This window comes from Linepithema humile, chromosome 1, assembly GCF_040581485.1.
Source record: "Linepithema humile isolate Giens D197 chromosome 1, Lhum_UNIL_v1.0, whole genome shotgun sequence".
Taxonomy (NCBI): Eukaryota; Metazoa; Arthropoda; class Insecta; order Hymenoptera; family Formicidae; genus Linepithema; species Linepithema humile.
The window spans coordinates 41,724,702-41,746,676 of NC_090128.1; the positions used below are offsets into that span (position 1 = coordinate 41,724,702).

The following is a 21,975-nucleotide window of genomic DNA, read 5'->3' on the forward strand; positions in this document are numbered from 1 at the left end:
GGAATTTCGGAACACAGCCTAGGTTAGCGCGTGAAAATGTAGTTACAGAAAAAATACGGTACACAGTAGGTGGCGTTGTTACTAATCATTTCCCTTTCGTCTTTCCCAACACCCCGCAACTTTTGTGCTCTGTCCCTATATTCCTAAGTCTGTGTTACATATGTATGTTCGGCAAGATGGCTCTGTTGTAAATCGACAAACGATTTTACAAAATACACAAACAGTGGTTGACGAAGATTCTTGTGGTGATATTAAGTTTTGTAAAAAAACCATTTGAAGTAAGTTTTAACAATAGAACACATCATCTCTTTTTGTAGGTTTTTTCTTTATTAATTTACTGAGTATTCACAATTAACACAGAGACATCAGTTTGATACAGATGCATTAGAATTTAATGTATTTTGATATATGTCAAAAGACTATTTTGATAGCTTATCGTTAGAACTCATACGGAAAAAGCACTTTTCACTAGTTTTTATAAAATTGCAGAATTTATTGTGTTAAAGCTACTGGAATTTAAGAAGTGTATTATTAGGTTATGTTAGATTACCGTCACCGTGGCTGACACAATTAAAAGGTAAGAATATCTAATTATTTTGTAATAACTAAAACTTTTAAAATATCGATGCAGTGGTAATTTCAATCATTTACTGCTTTAGGCTTTAACAAACAATAAAACTTGTGACACATGTTATATATATATATATAGTGTGAAATATCATATATATACATGTTTGTAAAATTGCATTTTTTTGTCTGTTAGACAAAAACAAAAAAATATTAACATAAATAGAAATTCTATTTTAATGTAAATAACATAAGTTAAACTTATAAGTTATAAACTTTTTAACAAAATTGACGAAGAGCTTTTTATCAATAACACATTATTATCTTTAATAACTTCTAAAAAAAGTTTCCTTTTGTATTATAAAATTAGGATGAGTGCCAGACTTCTGAAAGATCCTGCTACTGCATCTAGCCGTATATTTGTGGGACATTTGCAAACTGATGATGTCACAAAACTGGAATTAGAAGAGCATTTTGCCAAATATGGCAATGTTATAGCATCGATAATAAATAGAGGTTTTGGATTTGTACAATTTGAAGATGAGCAATCCGCTCAAAAAGCTATTCAGAATGAAGATGGGGCGATGTTTAAAGGCAGACGTATAGGTATATACTTTGAAAGAAAAAATATATTAAGTATAAATAAAATATATAAATATAAGGATGATTTAGTTTTTTTTCAAATATGTAAATATTAATATATTGATACATTTTATATTTTTCTGTTACAGATGTCAGACCAGCGAAAAAGGATAATCAATCTAGTGGTGGAAATCCAGGAAATGCAAAGCAAATGGGTGGAGCAAATAACCAATTTAATTTGATGAACAATCAGTTCAGTAATTCAAATGAATCATTTGGTGGTAATAAATCAAATTATGCAGGTGGAAATACAAATTTTAATACAAATCAGAATTTTGGAAATGATGGTACTTTTGGTAACAACCAAAAAGACTTGAATGCTCCGAATAGAAGCGGAAGTACCCACTTTGATGATGGAAATCAAATTGGAAGTGGTGTGTGTGATAATGATCAATTTAATGGAAAACATATTAATAACAATAATAATAATGGGAATGATCATTTCAATAATCAGAATCGTGGAAACAATCAATTTAATCTAGGTAATCCAAATCGTGGAAATGATCAGTTTGCTATCGGTCACGGGAATCAAAATAGAGGGACTAACAATCAGTTTGGAAATAACAACCAGATGGGAAATCAGAATAGGCCTGGAGGAAATCAAAATCGAAATCAAACTAATCAGGGTAATAACCAAAACCAAAATGCTGGTTCTGGAGCTGGAGCAATTGCCACAGGAGGAGGAGGAGGAGGAGGAAGTGGAAATAATGCTGTTGGTGGTGGCAGCGGCGGCGGCCACAGAACACGAGGATCGAGAGGCGGAAAGAACAGAAACAAGAACAACCAAAACAATTCAAATGCGAACAATTTCAGAGATCGAAGTCCAATTAATCGAGGTAATAGAATAGAAGACAAAACAAATAGAGAATGGGATCACAAACAAGGAGATAGACTACGCGGCAACAATTTTGCTCGAGATTCATTTAGCGACAGTGGGAATCGTTATGATGATTTTAAGGCTTCTGGTACTAGAGACACAAACACAACCTTTGGGTAAAATATATAATCACTTATATAATAATTAAAAATTTTAATAATTATGCGCTTATTTGCTTATGTAGTAGATAAAATTTTATCGAGATGCAATTATCAGTTTATCAATTGAATAATATGATAAAAACAAATATTTGCATGTGTGAATATAAATAATGAAATATATGTCTGTTTTACAGAAACACAAGTAATTCATCTGACTATCTCGCTGCCGAGAAGAATGATTGTGAAATTATTGTTGTTAATAAAGCGTTGACGTAAGATGCCAATTCTTATAATTACATATAAAGTTAGATTTTTGTGTTATAAATGACACGTATTAATTTATTAAACAGGAAATATGCAGAAGATATTGAATTACGATTGAAGCAAGTGGGTCTAATGGTAGATTTGCTATTTCCAAATGAAGACGTTCCTTTAAGTCGTGTTTTGGGGAATATCGCAAGTCGTGGATGCTTGTACGCTGTAGTCGTTACACCTATTAACCATGAACACCATTCCTTGACATTGAATATTTTACATGGTTTACCACAAGGTATATATGTATATATAAAAGATAACAGTTTTTACAACTAATATTCTTGTATTTAAATGTGATTGCGCAACACATGACATTAATCAACATTGTTATATTGTAGAACATAGAAATATGCCCGTTGAGGATGCTATAAATCTGATATCACGAGATTTTACAAATTACAAAGCCGGAGGTCGCTCAGTTCCTTTGAACACACCTCTTGCAAATGAACGTCATCCGGATGCTATACAAGTTCTTCTAAATATGTTGGCTGACAATCATCAGCTCACAGTTCTACAATATGATCGCGTCATAAAGTATCTTGATATGAAACGCGAAGAGCAAGTACAAGTTGAATTGGGCGATGTGAAGGATTTGCCAGTGACAACGCCACTCACTCCAGTCAACGATCCAAAACAGGCCGAATTACAAACAAGAATATTGAATATCTTGAATAATAGTAAAACAAGCACATCGACAACAGTGGAACCCAGCCCAGTACCACCACCGACTTTAGCACCGACCCCGGTACCTCCAGCTAATTGGGGAACAGGTAAAAATTATGATAAAAATTATGATTTGTTGAATTAAATCCATATCGGATATTAAAAATGAAAATCGTGACAAAGAGAACAGAGATTTCTGTTTTTAATTAAGTATCATGCAATCTCAATTTTCAATACAAAGTCTGATATGAATACTTATATTGACAAGATTTGAATCAGAAGTACATGTTGCTGACTTCAATATTAATATTTATAGCATTCATATACAAGATATTTTAAAAGCTAGATTTTTAACTAAAACATTTGCAAGTAAAAAACTTAATCTTGAAATATAACAATATTTAAGTAAAATATGCTCTTGAAAATTTATTACGGCAGTCAAAATTACAAATTGCATAAACATTTATCGTGTTATGTGAATAGCATCAAACACTGCCACATCATCCACGACAACCACTTCTACAGGAGTTTCGCCATCGCCACTTTTAAACGATCCCACGGTTCAGAAAGCTCTTGACAGTTTATTGCAAGGAAATTTATTGAAAAATATCGGTGATCAACAACCGCCACCTGCAACGATAGCTGGAGCGCCGTTGTTTGCCGCTTTTTCGAATATCGGCAGATTTTAATTGCGATAAGTTTCATCGATGTAATCATGTAATTTTTAAGATATACTTTATACTTTCTTGATTTTATTCGACAATTACACAATCTCACAGATGCTATAAACAAAAAAAGGACATAGAAACAGCATTGCGAGACATACATAATAAATAATATTTTAGTACATTGTATATTAATCATAAAATACTGAATTAACATAAGAGATTTATAACTTTAAAAGCACAGCAACTATAATTCATGTGATTACTGTTACTGCTTATCTGGTATCATTGATAATATATTTCATTCTAAAAGTAGTGACTATATGTTTACTGAATATGCTTTAATATACTGCATGTTGTTTGTTAGAGATATTATATTTCGTATATATTCTACATAGGACAAATGTTAGAATATATACTATATACTATACACAAAATGTTCATACACAAAATAAAAATGACTTGTTTTTCGCAATTACGCTTTCATGTAGAAATTAATTTTTACTTATTGTTTTAAAAAGTACATAAATATGCGATATAATCAAGAATATACTCTTTCTAATGTATGAAATTTTTTGTCTATATGTCCCTATGCAGAATATTTTGACATTGTCTCGACAATTATTTTTTTATTGCAATATTAAAAATTATAACTTAAAGAAAACAAATATTATAAATGAATGTCATGAGAGATGTATTTCTTTCTAGTTGTTATTATATTAAATGTTATATATCATTTATATTATACAAAATTAGTGATTGAGAAAGGTAGGAAGGTTTAAAGCCTAAACTTTGGTTCATTATAATAGGGAAATGAATTAATTTAAATCATTGCTCTCTTATTTATTACTTATTTATTACATGTTCAGAGAACAAAAAAATTAAAAGAAAATTGAAAACAATTACAGCAGTAACAATCAATAAAGCAGTGCAAAGCTTAGATGACAAAATGAAAGTTATTACAAGTATTAAGGGGTTTTTTTATACTTTGTAAGCAACTATAAATAGTAGCAGATTATTACATGTTTGTTTGCTTCCAAACGGTCGTGTATTGCTTTACATTTTCTTCTAATCGAGAATTTTTTAATTTAGTAAATAGGAAATGATTTCTCAGAAATTCTCTAAAGAGATTATATTTTTTTTTAAATATACAAAGCAAATTTATCTTTCAAATTTTTTAAATTTTTTATCTTTTTTAAATTACTAATCAGTAGCGCACATATTGCACATGCGCGACTCTCAACCGTGAAGTTAGGGTGCATCCCGACGAAGGAAGAAATAGCGGAACGGAACAGTAGCGGAAAAGAAACTAGATGGAAAGTAGCCAATCAGAATGATTCCGTTTCAATTCCGTTCCGCTTTTTAACCACTGGGTTCCCCATGGCACGGAACTGTTACGGAACGGAAAAATTTCTAACCTATCGACATGAAAAATTCGCGAAGTGTCCGTTTGTTTATTCGTTTTGCAACGTACGTGCATTTTGGAAGCTGTTGGAAGGAAATAAAAAGTAAAAAAGTTTTAACTAATTGTATTCTTCGCATTTTTTTGTGCCAACTTAATTGTGTTCTTTTCCATTCATTTATTTTATTTAATAATACTTTTCTTATACATCTTATTCTTTTTTCAGAATATTTGAAATTTTTTACTGGCAAAACATTTGTAAAGATTGAAGACTCTGATATATTCTCATACTCATCTTCATGAGTTTTTTCGTATTCGTCTAAATCAATCCTCTTTTTTTCTGCAACAAAAAAATATATAAATTAATTATTATTCATTCGCTAATGTAAGTTGCGTATAATAAACATTCATACTTCGTGATTTCGGTAAGACTGGAGACAGTGATGTGGAAGTATTATCATCAGTGATAGGAGTCAGAACATCATCCACGCTGCTTGTTGATGTGGAAGGAATGCTGTTGCAACTTGAAGCTTGCTCTTCACACATTGATCTTAAAGACGTTACGGTTCTGAAATAAATGTTAGGATGTTATTACTATATAATTATTATCAATAAAACTACCACTATTCTTGAACTTACTGTCGATATTCCAACATATCATTTAAAAAATTCATTACATTGTAGTGACGAAAGGACGGTTTCATTTCATATTTTTTTGATATACCAGCCGCACCACTTTTTTGCACAATACTTTGTTTTTTTTTAAATATATTTCTTGCTTTCCTATAACAATCTTTTAAATAGGTCCATCGTTTTTCCGCTTCAGTAGCGGTATATAAACCTACAACACATAATGTAATTAAAAAATATATTTAAATGTGTAATACTTGTTTTATATATACATATGTGTGCGTGTGTGTTTGCTTATATACAGAAAACCTTGCAAATAAATATATATATAAGTAAATAAATATAAATAAATATATAAATAAATAAATATAAATACTACCTTTCAAACGTACGCTGACTTCTTGCCATAAGCTGTCTTTTTGTTTCCTTCCTCGCTCTTTCACCGGTATGCGAAAATCATATAATGCTGGTCTTTCTTTTACTGCACTTATTAAATCTTCATCTAGTTTATCGATATCAATGTGTTCCTCAAGATTTTCATCAATATTTTCTTTCTCGTAGGTACTTTCTTCAATAGTGCTATTTCCACCAGTCTCATTCTCTACATGCCAATTAATTAAATTAATGACAGTTCTTAATTAATTAAATGAATGACAGTTCTTAAAAAATAAATAATAGTTTGTTGAATATATTGCCTCTTTTGTAGACACAAATATACGTACACCAGGTCACACAAATGCCTTGACATATGAAGTTGCACGGGTGTCAAGGCATATCGAGTCGGCGTGTTCCGACTCTACATATTTTTACATCATGACTATGGTTATGAACACAGCAGCAAAGCTGTTTTGACTGTTTCAAAGCAACTGGAGCAATTGACAAATAAAGGTTAATATTTATAATATCAATCAATTGCTCCAGTTGCTTTGAAATAGCCAAAACAGCATTGCCGTTATGTTCATAACCAGTCATGATGTAAAAATATGTAGAGTCGGAACACGCCGACTCGATATGCCTTGACACCCGTGCAACTTCATATGTTAAGGCATTTGTGTGACCTGGTGTACCATTTCTAAAAAGATTTTTATCCTTATCCATTAATAATTCTTTACACTTTCCAAAGCAACCATGTGAAATCTGTCCACTTTTATCACGCCAAATAATCCAGCCACAATATCCACATTTGAATTTCTCCTAATCAATAAAATATATTACATACAATTGTATCTGTTTTTTAAATTTCTATTATATATTATAAGAACAACTTAACCTAATCTATTTTATGAGTTTCATGTTAAATAATTGAATTTATGTGAAAACATACACACACACACATAGTGTTTTAATATATATATTTTATTTTTATACAATAATAACGTACCGATGACGACATTGCTTTTTATTTCCTTCCAACAGCTTCCAAAATGCACGTACGTTGCAAAACGAATAAACAAACGGACACTTCGCGAATTTTTCATGTCGATAGGTTAGAAATTTTTCCGTTCCGTAACAGTTCCGTGCCATGGGGAACCCAGTGGTTAAAAAGCGGAACGGAATTGAAACGGAATCATTCTGATTGGCTACTTTCCATCTAGTTTCTTTTCCGCTACTGTTCCGTTCCGCTATTTCTTCCTTCGTCGGGATGCACCCTAACTCTTTAACGACAAAAATCGTTATCGTTAACTGACGACAATTGTCGCTTGCGCGACCGACGACCATCATTGTGGGTGATTCTGTAACATGGCCTTAACGATTGTAATCGATGCAAAAATCGTTACAAATGTATCGAAATAATTCGATAGATGTGCAACGTTGCCAGACTTTAAGCAGTTAAAATCTAGTAACTTTTGAGAGAATTTAAGAACACGTATACACAAAACTAGATCTTGTGGATAGACTTCATTAAAATTAGTCTATGATTTTCAATACATTTTGACAGTCAAACAATTAGTCACAGAATTAAACACATTAGAAATAATAATAATTATAAAATAATTGGAAAATGTCACAAGTCATATATAAGTAAGTATGTATTATAATATGAAATATATATATATATATATATATATATATAATAAAACATAATTAATTTTTATTTTACAGCAAAAAAACAAGAACTGCAAGAGCATCACAGTTACAGTTAACAAAAATGGTTGATTATTTTTATTTAAACAAGGGTCTTGCGGAAGGAAAGTTTCACGCTCTACATGGAAAAGAAGAAGCTCAAGAAAAATGGACAGAATTAGCAAACGAATTGAATTCCTTTCAAGGAGCGACAAAAACAGTTGAACAATGGCAAGTTGTATGAAAAATTATATGCATATATATATTTAGTATAAATACAAAATCTTACAAGTTCTGTATTAATATGTTGGTTTATTTACATATATGGTTAAGGTTTGGAGAGACTTAAAAAGTCGCACTTCTCTAAAAGTAAAAGAATTGCGAAAGGCGAAGAGATTAACAGGGAATAAAGCTATCGCGCAACCTGAATTGACAGAATTTGAGCAACGTATAATTGGAATAATAGGAGCCGAATATGTTGAAGGAAGTAAATATTGTGCAGATAGTATCCCTGATGAGGAGGTAATTTTTATAAACTTTTAAAATCATGTTATGTATACAGCAATATGTTATATTTAATAAAAGTAGTAATTGTTTTTAAATATATAATACTTATTTGTCTATGTATATAGAATTTGCTGGAAGAACTTGAACATGGAAATAATTCAGTTTTGTCGGAAATTCCACAAGTGATAAGCGTTTGTACAAATATTCCACACGAAATTTCTCAAGACTCGCAATATGTAAATGGTAAGAAACCTAATTTTTGTTTTTAAAATATGTTAATATGTTCTATGAAATTTGTACAAATTTTTTCGGTTTTTTTTATAATAGCAATAAATAAATTTTAATAAAATTAACAATAATTATATAATGAGTAATTGTATAATGATACGTAATATATGTGCAGTAAAATAATAATAACTAAAGAGTATATAAAGTAATAACTAAGTGAATAAAAACATATTGTCATAATTTTTAAATATTTTATTATTATTAAATTTCAAAATTATTAAATTATTTGATTTCTAATTGCTTAAGTTGTTTTTTAAACTATATAATACATAATTACTGTTGATGCAGATTATTTTCGAACTAACATATTAAAATATGAAATATTTGGAAATTGTTCTTTCTTTTGCAGCTAATTCCTTGAATAATAATGACAAGGACTTAATTCTCGATGATGATTATTCATTTGATAACAATTTTTTATCAGGACATAATGAAATTAAAAATTCTGATACTCACATTCAGAACCAAAACAATCAAAACCTCGCTAATTACGAATCAAGAAAGGCTTCAAAAACTGTTACATCTCTTAAGACAAATAGAAATACCCCGTATCTTCCAACATCAAAAGCAAAATAGTCAAATAGTTCTTCACAAAATATTAATTTGCCCATTTCTTCAAATAGAGGTAACATTAAAATCTATTTAGATTATAATTTTTTTTAATTTTTTTATTTTTTGACATTTATTTATAATTTTAATAACAGTACATAAAATTTATAAATATGTTTTACATCTCTTAATTTTATAGCTAATCGAGTTACACCGTCAGCATTGTATTCATCAAAGGAGCACTTCCAATCAATTGCTCAGAAGCAGGCTGTTGCTGAATTTGTAAGACAAAATTTTCAATTAGCGTAAAATGTGTGATTTTTTTTAAAACAAATTATGTAAAAATTTATGAAATATATTGAAATGTTTGCAGATGCATGCTAAATCTGCCAAAGTGCAAGCAGAGGCATCTAAAATGAGTGCACTTGCAATGACTGAAATTGCACATGCTATACAAAAGTTGGCAGATACTGCTGCTGTACAAGCTGTTAATGATAGTGAACGAATACGGGTTTTCGAGAAACTTACAACAATCTTGGAAAATCTGTCGCCTACTTATCTGAACGAATAACTTTTGTGATATATGGAGCTTATATAATGATATCGTTATAAATTATGGAATAGGAGGTGTGATCTCTCTATTACAGCAAATTATTTAATATAATTAATAGTATTGCCATTTAAGTTATGTTAGTTTTCATATTATAAAATTTTAATATATAATATTTTTTTGGAGACCAGTTCCTAGAGAATTGAAGACTGTGAATACCATTCTGCCAAATGTGATTTGCTCTACCGTATACATTGTATTTTTATAACTATAAGTTAATTTATAGTATCTATAATAACTGTATTTATTCAATAATTTTTTTTATTTCATTTTCAATGTAAAGTTATGCAATATTTATAACATTTGCAATGTTAAGTTTTGCAATATTAAATTTTAAGTTAAGTTTTAAGATAAGTTAAGTACCTTTTTTAAAATTCTATAAACATATACGTGAAAATAGCATACTAAAGATGTGATATTATCAAAGATATAATATTATGAATATGATATGAAAGAAATGTATAACATAGTAATGTATTTTTTGTAACAGATTTGTGTATTTTAATTTTTATATTCAAACCTGTGTATACATGTATGTTATTGTCGATTATATGCTAATAATATTTTTTAATTGAGTAAAATTATTTGGCAATTTGTTAATTTTATTTGCTTTTTATTACACTATAGTGGATTGAAATAAATAAACAACTCATAATCATAATAAAAAAATATTTATATTTTTTTCTTATTTTTTTTTATAAATCATTCACGATTGAATACAATTTGCTATATTTTAACTAGTTATAAACATTTTTATTATAGTATGCTAACTCAAGTTTTAAAAAATTTCAGTCTTTTATTTTAAATTTACATTATACTTATATTATACATATATTATACATTATACATTGTGCAATTTTATCTAGTAAATCTTTCTGCTATTAAACGATCTTGAATGCGACGTGCAATAGCAAGAGGTCCACGAATATTATTATCCAAATTTATATCATGAGCATTATTACAATTTTCATATATATGTTCGTTATCATTATACTCATCTAATAGATCATCATTAAATATGCCGTAATAATTCCGCATATTATGGAGGACTGCGCAAACGTTGATAATTCTTCCAGCAAAGCCAGGCTCATATTGCAAAACTCTGTGGCGAGACAGACATCTCCAGGTAGACTTCAAAACACCAAAGAGACGTTCAATACAATTTCTTGCGCTACATAATGCTTCGTTATATGCAAAACGTGGAGTTCCTTCCGGCTCTCGTGGCAAAAGAGTTAATAGCCACGGTTCTAACGGATAACCTGAATCACCTGTATAAATAAAATATTCTAGATTTATTTCAGCTCCGTTAAAAATTTTTTAATACATTTTAAATTCAACACAACATAAAATTTATGCATTAGAATAAACAGTAGAGTATAAAGTATTATGTCGACAATAAATCGACAAAATAAAAACTTTGTACAACAAACATCTTTAATAAAAAGTTAAGATTATATACCAATAAGATATGTTTGTCGTTCACCACGATTGTACGCGCGTTCCATAACTCGTCGCGCAGCAGAAGCATTCCATATATATGCATCGTGTCGTGCTCCAGGGTATCTTGCATTAACGTTGAGTATTTTTAAATTAGGGTCACATATCTAATAGATTAAGTTATTGAATGTCATTAATTGAAATATATAAAACACGTTTTGTATGAATCAATGATTTAAATATTTACCATTTGCACATTCAATGAATGATATCAATGATGATTAATGTAGGCTTCTTCATGCTCTTTGGGAGCAAGGATCGCTATGTAAGTACAGTCAATCGCTCCGATAGCTCCTTTAAACGGTTGACGTGCATTTTGAAATTTCATTCTTGCTAATTGCCTGGCTCCTGGAGTCATTGGAAATTGTACCCATTGTCTAAATATTAATTCATTGATCGCATCTGTTACTTTGTGTATACATCTGTTAATCGATGTCTGGCTCATCGAAATGCCCCACTGTTCACCTACTGGACGTTGAAAGCAGCCAGTTGCATAAAATCTTACTGCCGATAATACCTATAACATATAAAATATATATGAATATCATGAACTCAAATAAAGAAAAAGATAAGTATAATAAATGTAATAAAACAAAAATATTGTATATACAGTTACAAATTGTAATTTGTATTACTTGTTTTTCTACAGCCAAACCAGTGATCCTTGTCCGCTGTAATCGAGGTTCTAATGCATCGACAAGATCAAAAATTAAGTCCGGTGTTAAGCGGTACAACTCCCTAAATTCATTATTTGTCAAATCAAATGGATTTTCTGTTGTTCGCAACAATTGTCTCTCTACTCTTCGTTCAAGGTGTTGGACATGATCTTCCATCATTATTAAATTTAAAGTAAGATAGCCGAGAGCCATCCTAAAATAAAAAATTATAAAATTGTTTTATCAGAGAAACTATTAACAGTTTAAATCGACTACAATACTATTTTTATTTTACATTGTTTATCTAAGATTGAGATTATGTTTTTTTTTATTGTTTTATTCACTTTGAAAACTGAATATTGTATATGTCACTTAAATCTTTACTTTTAAACAAAAATGAAACACCCTGTATATATATGAAAGATAAAAGTTCAAGGCTTAAAGAATGGAAGTATTTACACTTACTTTCAATCCGTATTAGCTGTTTTTATCAATAACTTCTAACATTTTATTGTCACATGTATTACATATATATGTATGCATTCCACACTAACGTATCACCGACTCACATCAACTATCGTTAATGGCTTAGCGAGACCTCCGGCATCGATCGCAATCACATCAAATCACATTGACACGGCTTCGATACTTTTCGGAATTTAACGATTCAAATATCGAGAATTGTCGATACCCACTAGTTACAGAATAACCTTTTGCGATTATCATCGATATCGATAGTTAACGATAACGATTTTTGTCGTTAAAGAGTTACAGAATCCCGGCACAGGACTAGGTAAATCCGCGGACGGTACGTCATGGCAGCCATCTTGAGCGACCACTTTTTGAAAGTGAGAGGGAATGCTCGAGCATTTAATTAAGCATTAACATTTTATTTCTTACTGTGTACGGTTGCGTTAGCCACATTCTGAAATATAATAGGTTTAAGTAGGGATATGGCAATGGTATATTTTATGCAAATGTACTAATAATAATAAATAGAACTAATATAATACATAAAATTTCACAAGCATATATTTATCAAAATAACAAAATATTTTAATTGATATTTTATAATAATTGTTTAATGTGCAATCTATAGCATATAAAATAAAAAAATTAAATAAAAATTTTTACATAGTTACGAAATTAATCATAGTAATGCATGTGACATCAGAAACAGTGACAACAATTATTTTAAATAAGAAGATTTTATAGTTCTAATTAACATCAATAATAAAATTACTTACATCAAAACGCTTCTTCATTAATTACAGCCGCCACTTTCTTGTTTGCTAAGATCGTTACGTGATTACACTCGATGTAATGTACTACTACCTTGTTTTCAGTTATCTTAAACGTTATAAAATTTATCAAAAAATAATGTAAAATTTGATATATTAAATAATTAATACTGATAAAATGTTGTCAAAATACCTTATACAAGCCATAATCCTCTTCGAGTTCAGGTGCATATGACAATGTAGGTTTTAACAACGTTATGGGTGATTTAATGCGCGGTAATGTAGAAGAATCATATTGTCGAATAGTCAGTATATGTTTATAAATTGTTGTATACAGTGTTTGCAAATTTAGGCGTGACAAAAGTGAATTTTCTTTTGAAAAGTATGTGGCAAAAATTTCAAATCTTTCTTCCCAAGTTTCACATTTTTGTAATTCCAATAAAACCTGTCAAATTATACGTCTTACTTTTAAAATCAACTTATTATAAAATGAGAAATATTTACAGTATAAAACTGGCAGTAAAAAATGAGTCATACTTAAAATATCCGTAATCAAAAATATATTAATGTAATTAGTCCAAAAAAAATAAAAAATGAAGTTATACCTTTTTACTGATTTTTGTTTCATAAATCTTGATAATATTAATCATAATATTAATCTGAAGTTCTACATCGCTCATGCAGCTAGGCATATAGAGTTCACAATGCATTTTCACAAATTCCGGAGCACCATCGATGAGAACTAATCGACTTTTAGTACCTACAGTCTCCAATCTTCTTACTAGTTCAATTGCAAGTATAGAACCGAAAGAATATCCTGTTATTACGATTTTCTTTTCGTCTCTTAATCGTGACGATATGCACTGAAAAAACAAAGATAAAAATAAATTTAGTTAGTAACTTTTGCATCTATCAGCTAAAAATCCTTTTATATTCCAAAATCATACGACAATATATAAGTTTTAATAATAATAAAAATAATTGTTAGAATACACCATGATGCACGGATAGCACTGTAAAAATCCAATTTTCGATAATGATAACGTTATGAATAAATATGTATGAATAAAACTGTCTCCACGTCTATAGAAAAATTTTAATAATAAAAAAACAAAAAGGTAGGACAAAAAAAATTTTGGAAATACGACATAAAAAATACAAATTTTAAAAAATCTAAACGCATAGTTAAGCAAAGCATTAAATAAAATATTGGAATAAAAACAATATAGATTATTAATAACTGTAATTATATAATTTTGAAAGTTGTTTAATTAAAATTGCATACCATTAAAAGATAATCAGCCATTTCGGATATAGTGCTGGTAGCTCGGATATTGCAATATAGCAAAGATGTTGTAGAAAATTTAATTTTTGGTGCTAAATGATTATATATTGTTCCACAGCCATCAATTCCTGGTAGAAGAAATACATGAGTCGAGTTATCCTCTGTGTTGGTCGCAAGATTTAAACAAATTTCTGAAATAAAATCTTGATTTCTCAAAACACCAAATAACAATTTCCATTCTTTCGTAAGAGTGGGTTTATTTTTATCAGTTGCCGTTTCAGTTTGTGTCTCGTTGCTATTAAACTTTGCATTAGATATTTGACTCAGTTCTGCAAATGTGAGGTTTCGCACTTCTTGTGCAGTGAGCAAGATATCAAATTCTCTTTCCAAAGTTTGTCTAATTTCCACAGCCATCATGGAATCCATTCCAAGTTCAGCCAAAGGTGTACTTTGACTAATTACTTTAATATCTCTTATATCTATAACATAAAATTCATAGAAACATTTTGACTTATTATATGTATTATTACAAAAAAAGTTTAAAAAAATATTCTACATAAAAGTGTGCGTGTATGGGTATATATATGTTTGCATTGTGTTTTCTATACGCATTTGTGCGTGGAACAATGACTTTTGGGATGCTGTGATATCGAAGTAATTAATGCACGCAAAAATGATCACGTTCTTAGTGTTACGTCCTGATAGATGTAGAATTTTTTTCGTTGGGCTCGGCGATCGACGTAAACGGACCTGACCGCACGAGCCGAGCGGCACGTTTAGGACTTGCGACGGGTCAGCGACTGGAAGAGTCGTTTTTACTCCGTCAACAAGTCAACCGCTCGTGGTTCCCTTTTTGGGTCAAGGAATTGAATCCCTATTACCCGGGGCGGAACCTTTGTGCGCAATTTGAGAGGGAAGGTGTGAGGGGGTGACGAACGAGGAGGGTGTGGTTAAATGAAAAAGAACAAAAGTTTAATTTACTAAAGACAACATTTTAATTTGATTGAATTTATAATTAGGATACAAAAACTTAATTCTTAATCGCATATGTTAATAATTTTATTTATGTATTCTTTACAAGTGTGTGTGTGTGTGTGTGTGTGTGTGTGTGTGTGTGTGTGTGTGTGTGTGTGAGTGTTTTATTTTTCCGGAGGGAGGACAGAAGAAATAATAAAATAAAGAGAAATGAACTGACTTACTCGTTGCAGAGTAGTTTCGGATCGCGTTGAATATGTTCGGTGGTTCTGAGCAGGCGCCCCGTTGAGGGAAGGTGTTGTATAGGCGTCGGACCCTTTTGTAAACGAGTGGGCACCTTACTGCGGGATGGTGTCGTCAAGGTAATGGACCCTCTACTTGAGATGCACCACGAGATGGTCGCGACAAAGTATCAACTGATTTTACTCTTTGATTCGCGCCCCCGAACTACTCGAAAAACTGTTTCGAGAAACTGAGCTAAACGGAATAACTGCGCAAACTGCTTGAAAAACTGTGTGTGATTGTGTCCGGAGCCACCAGAACACGGGTTTTTATACTTTTTCTTTGGGGTAAATCCCTTTGGAAAATCTTAGGTTTTTGGAGCGGGGATCAAATAGGAATTAGTCTTGCGAGAAAATTTTTAATGTGGGGGAGGATGGCGTCATTTTTAGCTAATAGGATTGGGTTTAGATGACTAGGTTACTTGAAATGAGATAGGAAGAAAGAGGCCCTAACGAATAAGGAATAGCGTCGTTTCGGGTCCATATATGATGGGGGTAGGTTTTTGAGGTGGCGTAACCCGGTTGGTGTTAATTAGTATAGGTGGGGTGCATCTCAGTGTCTTAAGATCTGGGTGGGCGTAGTCTTTAGACCATACGATGGAATGATGGGTGGTCTATAGAAGTGCTTGCCCCGATTCTCGGCTTTCGGATTGGGTGGTTAAGAATCGGTATATAAGTTCGCAAAGCCTTGGGTCACTGATCTAATAAATTTGACAGTTTACGACTGTCGCGTGCCCTTGGTGTCGCGTGGAGAGTGCGACTAATGCATCTCGGTTTCCCAGACCTACTAAACACGTGCGCCGTATCAGGTGTCGCGCCTTCTCGGCATGCGACTGCGGTCATTCCCCGATCGTTACTCGGTAAAACCCTATCTACTAGCTAGAGTTCCCGTAGGTGGAATCCAAGAGTATGACTAGTTGGTGCCAGTTTTTTCTTTTTATCTCTTACTCTAACCGTCTGGAGTCGGTTAAGGACTCCAGCTACCGCGAAGTTTTGACTTTTACGGTTTTTCTGGCGACGATAGGCACGCTGAGCGGCCAAGGTATTTTGAAATATCCATGCTATTTTTCTCCGTGAGAAGATTCGAGCTCCTGGTGTCTCATGAGAAAAACAGCTCTGGCGTTATAATATTTCTTAAGAGTTTTGTTGGTTCCGCGTTTACTAGGTCTGGTATTTAATGAAAAGAAAAGAATCGTGTAGTCTGATCAGGACGTAACACCCCCCACCTTAGACAAATGTTGGGGGTATGCAACATTTGCAATTAAATTAAAGATAGATTCTTTTCTTTTCTCGGTTAACATTCCCATTTGAGATGCCGAATCGTTCTTACACTGCTTGTTTGTTAAAGAGAAGGAAAGGAAAGGCGACCTCCAAAACCCCTTCCTTATTCCTTTCGTTCTTTTTGCTGTCGCTTACATACTGCATATATTTTTTCTTTTGACTCTATTTCTAATAATAAAAATCTACTATAAAGGATTTGATGAAGCCTTCTTCCGTGGAATCCTTTCAAATGTTCGATAGAACATGGTAAAATGAGTAAAGAAAAGAAAAGATGGAGTTTTATTTACGTGATAATCGTGTCCCAGAATGTCACGTGCAAAGGTCCGTAGGTCAGTCCAACCACATGTACCCTTTTATTGTTTTTCTGGGTAGCCACTTATCTTCTCCATCCCTTGGTCCAGCTCGGCTTTCATCTTTATACAGGAACCTTTTTGTACAGTCTTCTCATCTTCAATGTTATTAATAAAGTTTCCGCAACCTTCACATAGGTTGATCTCATGGATCAGGTAGGGTAATGTGATAGGTGCGTATTCAAGTTTGTCCTTAGTCACCTTAGTCACCTTAGTCACGGATTGTGACAACACTGGTGACGGGAATTGTGGTAGTCTACCACAATTAATGTATTTTCCCACTCAGGGCGGTCGTACATTAAGTTCCGTGAGCAGCGGGCAGGCTCCAGGGTGATCTTTCAGTGTGGCGTCAAGTGGATTAGTGGCACATTACTCTTCGATATACTATATGTATAGATCTTTTTTCTTCTTTCTCTCTCCTTTTTTGTATTTGTAAAAGTTGGTACTTTGACATTCTATACTGTGACTGATCATCGAGTAATTCTCCCTATAGCAAATTGTTAATGAAAAGGATTCCACTTTATCTAAGATTTACTTATGAGAGAATTATGGATATGTGAAAATCCTTTAAGTATACGACATTATTTATTTATGTATGTATTAAGTAAAATATATACTAGAAGTTAATCCTACGTCTAAGTTAATTATTTTGCTTATTTACTTAGATATATACACTCACCCGAAAAAAAAGCGGTACACTGAAAATGTGGGAAAAATTCATCAAATTTCAACTGACGATAACTTCGTAAATAATAAAGATAGAAAGTTCTATAAAATATGGAAATGAAGCTAAAAATCTCTACTTTAAGAATCAATTTATTTCAATGTTGCAAAATAAATTTATTGAAAATGGCGGATGACAAAGCGCGAGCATGCAAAATTGAAAAATAATGGTTCGAGTTTGCGACGGTGCACGGTATAAACAAAAAATTGTAGCTTATTGGGATCAAAAGCGTACGAAAGTACAGAGTCTCCTCTTTAAAATGCTTTTTTATGCATCTCGATACGATGATTTTTCGCCGAGAGATTCGCATTTGAAGAAAAAGGCAGATTCTTACTTCTAGGCCTCTCACTTACAGTACAGTCTGCAAATCGTTCTCCAACGCGACGGTATACTCGTTCTCGTCCGTCTGAAGAATACAGACAAAAACGAGATTCGTCGCTAAAAAGAACGGTACTCCATTCTGCATATGTCCAGCCTGCATGCTCGACAGCAAAATTGAGTCGAGTTACGCGATGGCGACGCATAAGCGAAGGTACATTTGCTGGCCTGCGCGGAAAAAGACCGTGTTCCGCTAATCTGTTTCGAATAGTGTCAACGGATACATTACATTCGCGGACATCTCTTAAATTGTTTCGAATTTGAACAGCCGTTCGATGTCTGTCTCTTAATGAATTTAAAACAATAAATCGGTCATCGTTTTCATTCGTACAACGAGGACGTCCCGAACCAGGTCTTCTTTGGACAGAATTAGTCTCCAAGTACCTAGCATAAGCACGTTGCACGATTGACACTGATAAATCAAGTGCCTCAGCAACGTACCTTCGACTTCTCCCATCTTCAATTAACGCTACAACTTGAGCAGCTTTTTCAGGACTTATCGTCGCCATAATTGACCAATAATTTCAATGCGAAAAGATTAATTATTGTTTACTTTGACGAAGTCGTACGAATAAGTAACGCGTCTCGAAAGAAAAAGATCAAGAGAAATCAAGCACTCTTCTCGCAATGTGCGGTCGAGCATAAACAAAAAGTCAGGGCGAAGAAATCACAAAAGATCTGCAGACATCTCCTTCGGATGCAAAACAATTGATTGAAAAATAATGGTTCGAGTTTGCGACGGTGCACGGTATAAACAAAAAATTGTAGCTTATTGGGATCAAAAGCGTACGAAAGTACAGAGTCTCCTCTTTAAAATGCTTTTTTATGCATCTCGATACGATGATTTTTCGCTGAGAGATTCGCATTTGAAGTAAGAATCTGCCTTTTTCTTCAAATGCGAATCTCTCGGCGAAAAATCATCGTATCGAGATGCATAAAAAAGCATTTTAAAGAGGAGACTCTGTACTTTCGTACGCTTTTGATCCCAATAAGCTACAATTTTTTGTTTATACCGTGCACCGTCGCAAACTCGAACCATTATTTTTCAATTTTGCATGCTCGCGCTTTGTCATCCGCCATTTTCAATAAATTTATTTTGCAACATTGAAATAAATTGATTCTTAAAGTAGAGATTTTTAGCTTCATTTCCATATTTTATAGAACTTTCTATCTTTATTATTTACGAAGTTATCGTCAGTTGAAATTTGATGAATTTTTCCCACATTTTCAGTGTACCGCTTTTTTTTCGGGTGAGTGTATATTTAATGCTATTTTTCTAACTCTGCGAATTTTATCTTTTTGTCTGTTTTGTTGTGCACGTGCAGAAATTTCCATATGTGATACAAAAAAAATTCCATTTCTTTACATATGTGACATATGTGTGTGTGTTTCTTTACATATGGGAAATAAATGGAAATTTGTCGGAAAAATCTCATGCAAACAAATATTATTTCTGAAAATGTAATATTTCTATAAAATGTCTAATGTACACTTACATATTTGTACGTTACGAAATTGTTATCTATACATCTGTTGGTTTAAAAAAAATTTTATTTAATTAATCATGCTGAATCCTCTATTATTCTTTAATCATAAATCGAACACTAAAATAAAAGTTTAAATTTTTAGTATAATTATTAATAATTATAGATGTATCAGGCTCTGATGATTGTTAAAGTCAATAAATTTGATAGGAGCGTAAAGAGCCAACAGCCAGATATTCGTGCGAAGGTTATCGTGTATTAATTTATAACCATTGAACAATACATTAAAGAACAAACGTTTCAGCCTGTCATCAGGCCTTTATCAATGTTATTACAAAATTCAATAAATACGCAACGCAAAAATTAAATACAAAAAACGAAGTAAAATTGACATAATAAACTGAAGAGTAGTTAAAACCACGTTAAACTGTAATAAAAAAGAGCCAAATGAGAAAATTCCCGTTACAAATTGAGCGCAAACAGAAAAAAACAGAAAAAAGAAACAATTTTTACATACTTGTGTTAAACATAGTAGAAAGCTCATCCACACAAGATGGAACGAGGTAGGAGAAAAAACTTAGAACCATATAATGTGATGGTTGAAACCTCAATGTACGTGATAGAATAACGATAAATTCAAGCGATGAAAGATTAATGAGAGGGCGGTGGAGAAGGGGGGGACGGAAAGAACAAGGAGTATGGAGGGGAGGGTATAAGTACCTAGGAGGGGAAGACAGGAATTAATATATGAAAAGAAAAACGATACAATTATAACGGGGGAAACAAATTAATAATGGGGAGATAAGAGTCAGGTAACCGTTCTGTGTCATTTTGATTGTTCAAGCCTGCACGTTGTCTTTTTATGAACACCATTTCGGATACCAATCTCTTTCCATAAGAAGGTTCTCCGTCCAGAATTCTCACATTGTCTCGGTCAAAATCGTGAGAAAAATCCAATTTATGTTTGGATATAACAGAGGGGGAACAGCTCTTTTTTATGTCATTCTTGTGTTCTTTAATTCTAGTATTAAGCTGTCTTTTTGTCTGACCCACGTAAGTTTTCTCACAATCTCGACATGATATCATGTAAACAACCTGACAATGTGAAAATTTATTTAAACTGTCTTTCCCCGTCCGTATGAATTGTGTTAGATTGTTAGGAATTGAACATGATAATTTTAAATTGAAGCTTCTGGCTATGGAGTTAAAATCTTTATAAACCGAAGGAATGTAAGAAATGGTAAAAAAATTTTTTCGACTATACATAATAGGCTTAAGTTTTTAATTCATAAAAAATCTAGTGACTTTAATTTAATTAGTAATTGTTCAAACAATATTTATGACAATAATGACTTCAAGACTTTTTTTACCATTCCTTACATTCCTTCGGTTTATAAAGATTTTAACTCCATAGCCAGAAGCTTCAATTTAAAATTATCATGTTCAATTCCTAACAATCTAACACAATTCATACAGACGGGGAAAGACAGTTTAAATAAATTTTCACATTGTCAGGTTGTTTACATGATATCATGTCGAGATTGTGAGAAAACTTACGTGGGTCAGACAAAAAGACAGCTTAATACTAGAATTAAAGAACACAAGAATGACATAAAAAAGAGCTGTTCCCCCTCTGTTATATCCAAACATAAATTGGATTTTTCTCACGATTTTGACCGAGACAATGTGAGAATTCTGGACGGAGAACCTTCTTATGGAAAGAGATTGGTATCCGAAATGGTGTTCATAAAAAGACAACGTGCAGGCTTGAACAATCAAAATGACACAGAACGGTTACCTGACTCTTATCTCCTCATTATTAATTTGTTTCCCCCGTTATAATTGTATCGTTTTTCTTTTCATATATTAATTCCTGTCTTCCTCTCCTAGGTACTTATACCCTCCCCTCCATACTCCTTGTTCTTTCCGTCCCCCCTTTCTCC

General features: G+C 32.1%; 5 protein-coding genes and 1 long non-coding RNA gene across 12 annotated transcripts; 2 read left to right on the forward strand and 4 right to left on the reverse strand.

Moving 5' to 3' along the window:
* Positions 1 to 120: 120 nt before the first annotated feature.
* LOC105673667 (nuclear receptor coactivator 5) lies at positions 121 to 5,866 on the forward strand. 6 transcript variants are annotated; one of them, XM_012369464.2, is made up of 9 exons: positions 121 to 278; positions 490 to 577; positions 938 to 1,173; positions 1,299 to 1,583; positions 1,692 to 2,202; positions 2,382 to 2,459; positions 2,538 to 2,737; positions 2,841 to 3,272; positions 3,649 to 5,866. In XM_012369464.2, the coding sequence occupies exons 3-9, from the start codon at positions 939 to 941 to the stop codon at positions 3,852 to 3,854; spliced, it is 1,947 nt and encodes a 648-aa protein (XP_012224887.2). In that variant the 5' UTR covers positions 121 to 278; positions 490 to 577; position 938; the 3' UTR covers positions 3,855 to 5,866. The 6 variants fall into 6 exon arrangements, with proteins under 6 accessions (XP_012224887.2, XP_012224883.2, XP_067207427.1 ...); XM_012369460.2 differs by having other exon boundaries at positions 1,299 to 2,202; XM_067351326.1 differs by having other exon boundaries at positions 125 to 278; positions 507 to 577; positions 1,299 to 2,202.
* On the reverse strand, positions 5,602 to 7,397 carry LOC136997458 (uncharacterized). The gene is made up of 5 exons (XM_067348356.1): positions 7,244 to 7,397; positions 6,930 to 7,056; positions 6,242 to 6,463; positions 5,872 to 6,073; positions 5,602 to 5,800 (listed from the first exon to the last, which is right to left on the reverse strand). The coding sequence occupies exons 1-5, from the start codon at positions 7,253 to 7,255 to the stop codon at positions 5,602 to 5,604; spliced, it is 762 nt and encodes a 253-aa protein (XP_067204457.1). The 5' UTR covers positions 7,256 to 7,397.
* Positions 7,398 to 7,563: 166 nt separating this feature from the next.
* LOC136998636 (uncharacterized) lies at positions 7,564 to 10,461 on the forward strand. Of its 2 annotated transcripts, none has more exons than XM_067351670.1 (7): positions 7,564 to 7,888; positions 7,966 to 8,164; positions 8,260 to 8,448; positions 8,559 to 8,676; positions 9,071 to 9,346; positions 9,470 to 9,552; positions 9,644 to 10,461. In XM_067351670.1, the coding sequence occupies exons 2-5, from the start codon at positions 8,012 to 8,014 to the stop codon at positions 9,295 to 9,297; spliced, it is 687 nt and encodes a 228-aa protein (XP_067207771.1). In that variant the 5' UTR covers positions 7,564 to 7,888; positions 7,966 to 8,011; the 3' UTR covers positions 9,298 to 9,346; positions 9,470 to 9,552; positions 9,644 to 10,461. The 2 variants fall into 2 exon arrangements, with proteins under 2 accessions (XP_067207771.1, XP_067207769.1); XM_067351668.1 differs by having other exon boundaries at positions 7,564 to 7,884.
* A 971-nt stretch (positions 10,462 to 11,432) lies between these two features.
* On the reverse strand, positions 11,433 to 15,855 carry LOC105679274 (fatty acid synthase-like). Its single transcript, XM_067351563.1, has 9 exons — positions 15,759 to 15,855; positions 14,560 to 15,038; positions 13,880 to 14,137; positions 13,468 to 13,719; positions 13,281 to 13,383; positions 12,499 to 12,958; positions 12,013 to 12,247; positions 11,565 to 11,894; positions 11,433 to 11,484 (listed from the first exon to the last, which is right to left on the reverse strand). Exons 2-5 carry the CDS (start codon positions 14,983 to 14,985, stop codon positions 13,282 to 13,284), a joined length of 1,038 nt encoding a protein of 345 aa, XP_067207664.1. The 5' UTR covers positions 14,986 to 15,038; positions 15,759 to 15,855; the 3' UTR covers positions 11,433 to 11,484; positions 11,565 to 11,894; positions 12,013 to 12,247; positions 12,499 to 12,958; position 13,281.
* On the reverse strand, positions 11,589 to 12,859 carry LOC136997459 (putative nuclease HARBI1). The gene is made up of 3 exons (XM_067348359.1): positions 12,846 to 12,859; positions 12,013 to 12,247; positions 11,589 to 11,894 (listed from the first exon to the last, which is right to left on the reverse strand). Exons 1-3 carry the CDS (start codon positions 12,857 to 12,859, stop codon positions 11,589 to 11,591), a joined length of 555 nt encoding a protein of 184 aa, XP_067204460.1.
* A 4,413-nt stretch (positions 15,856 to 20,268) lies between the features above and the next one.
* LOC136998723 (uncharacterized) lies at positions 20,269 to 21,941 on the reverse strand. The gene is made up of 2 exons (XR_010889265.1): positions 20,550 to 21,941; positions 20,269 to 20,459 (listed from the first exon to the last, which is right to left on the reverse strand). It is a non-coding gene; the product is annotated as an uncharacterized lncRNA (long non-coding RNA).
* Positions 21,942 to 21,975: the final 34 nt, after the last annotated feature.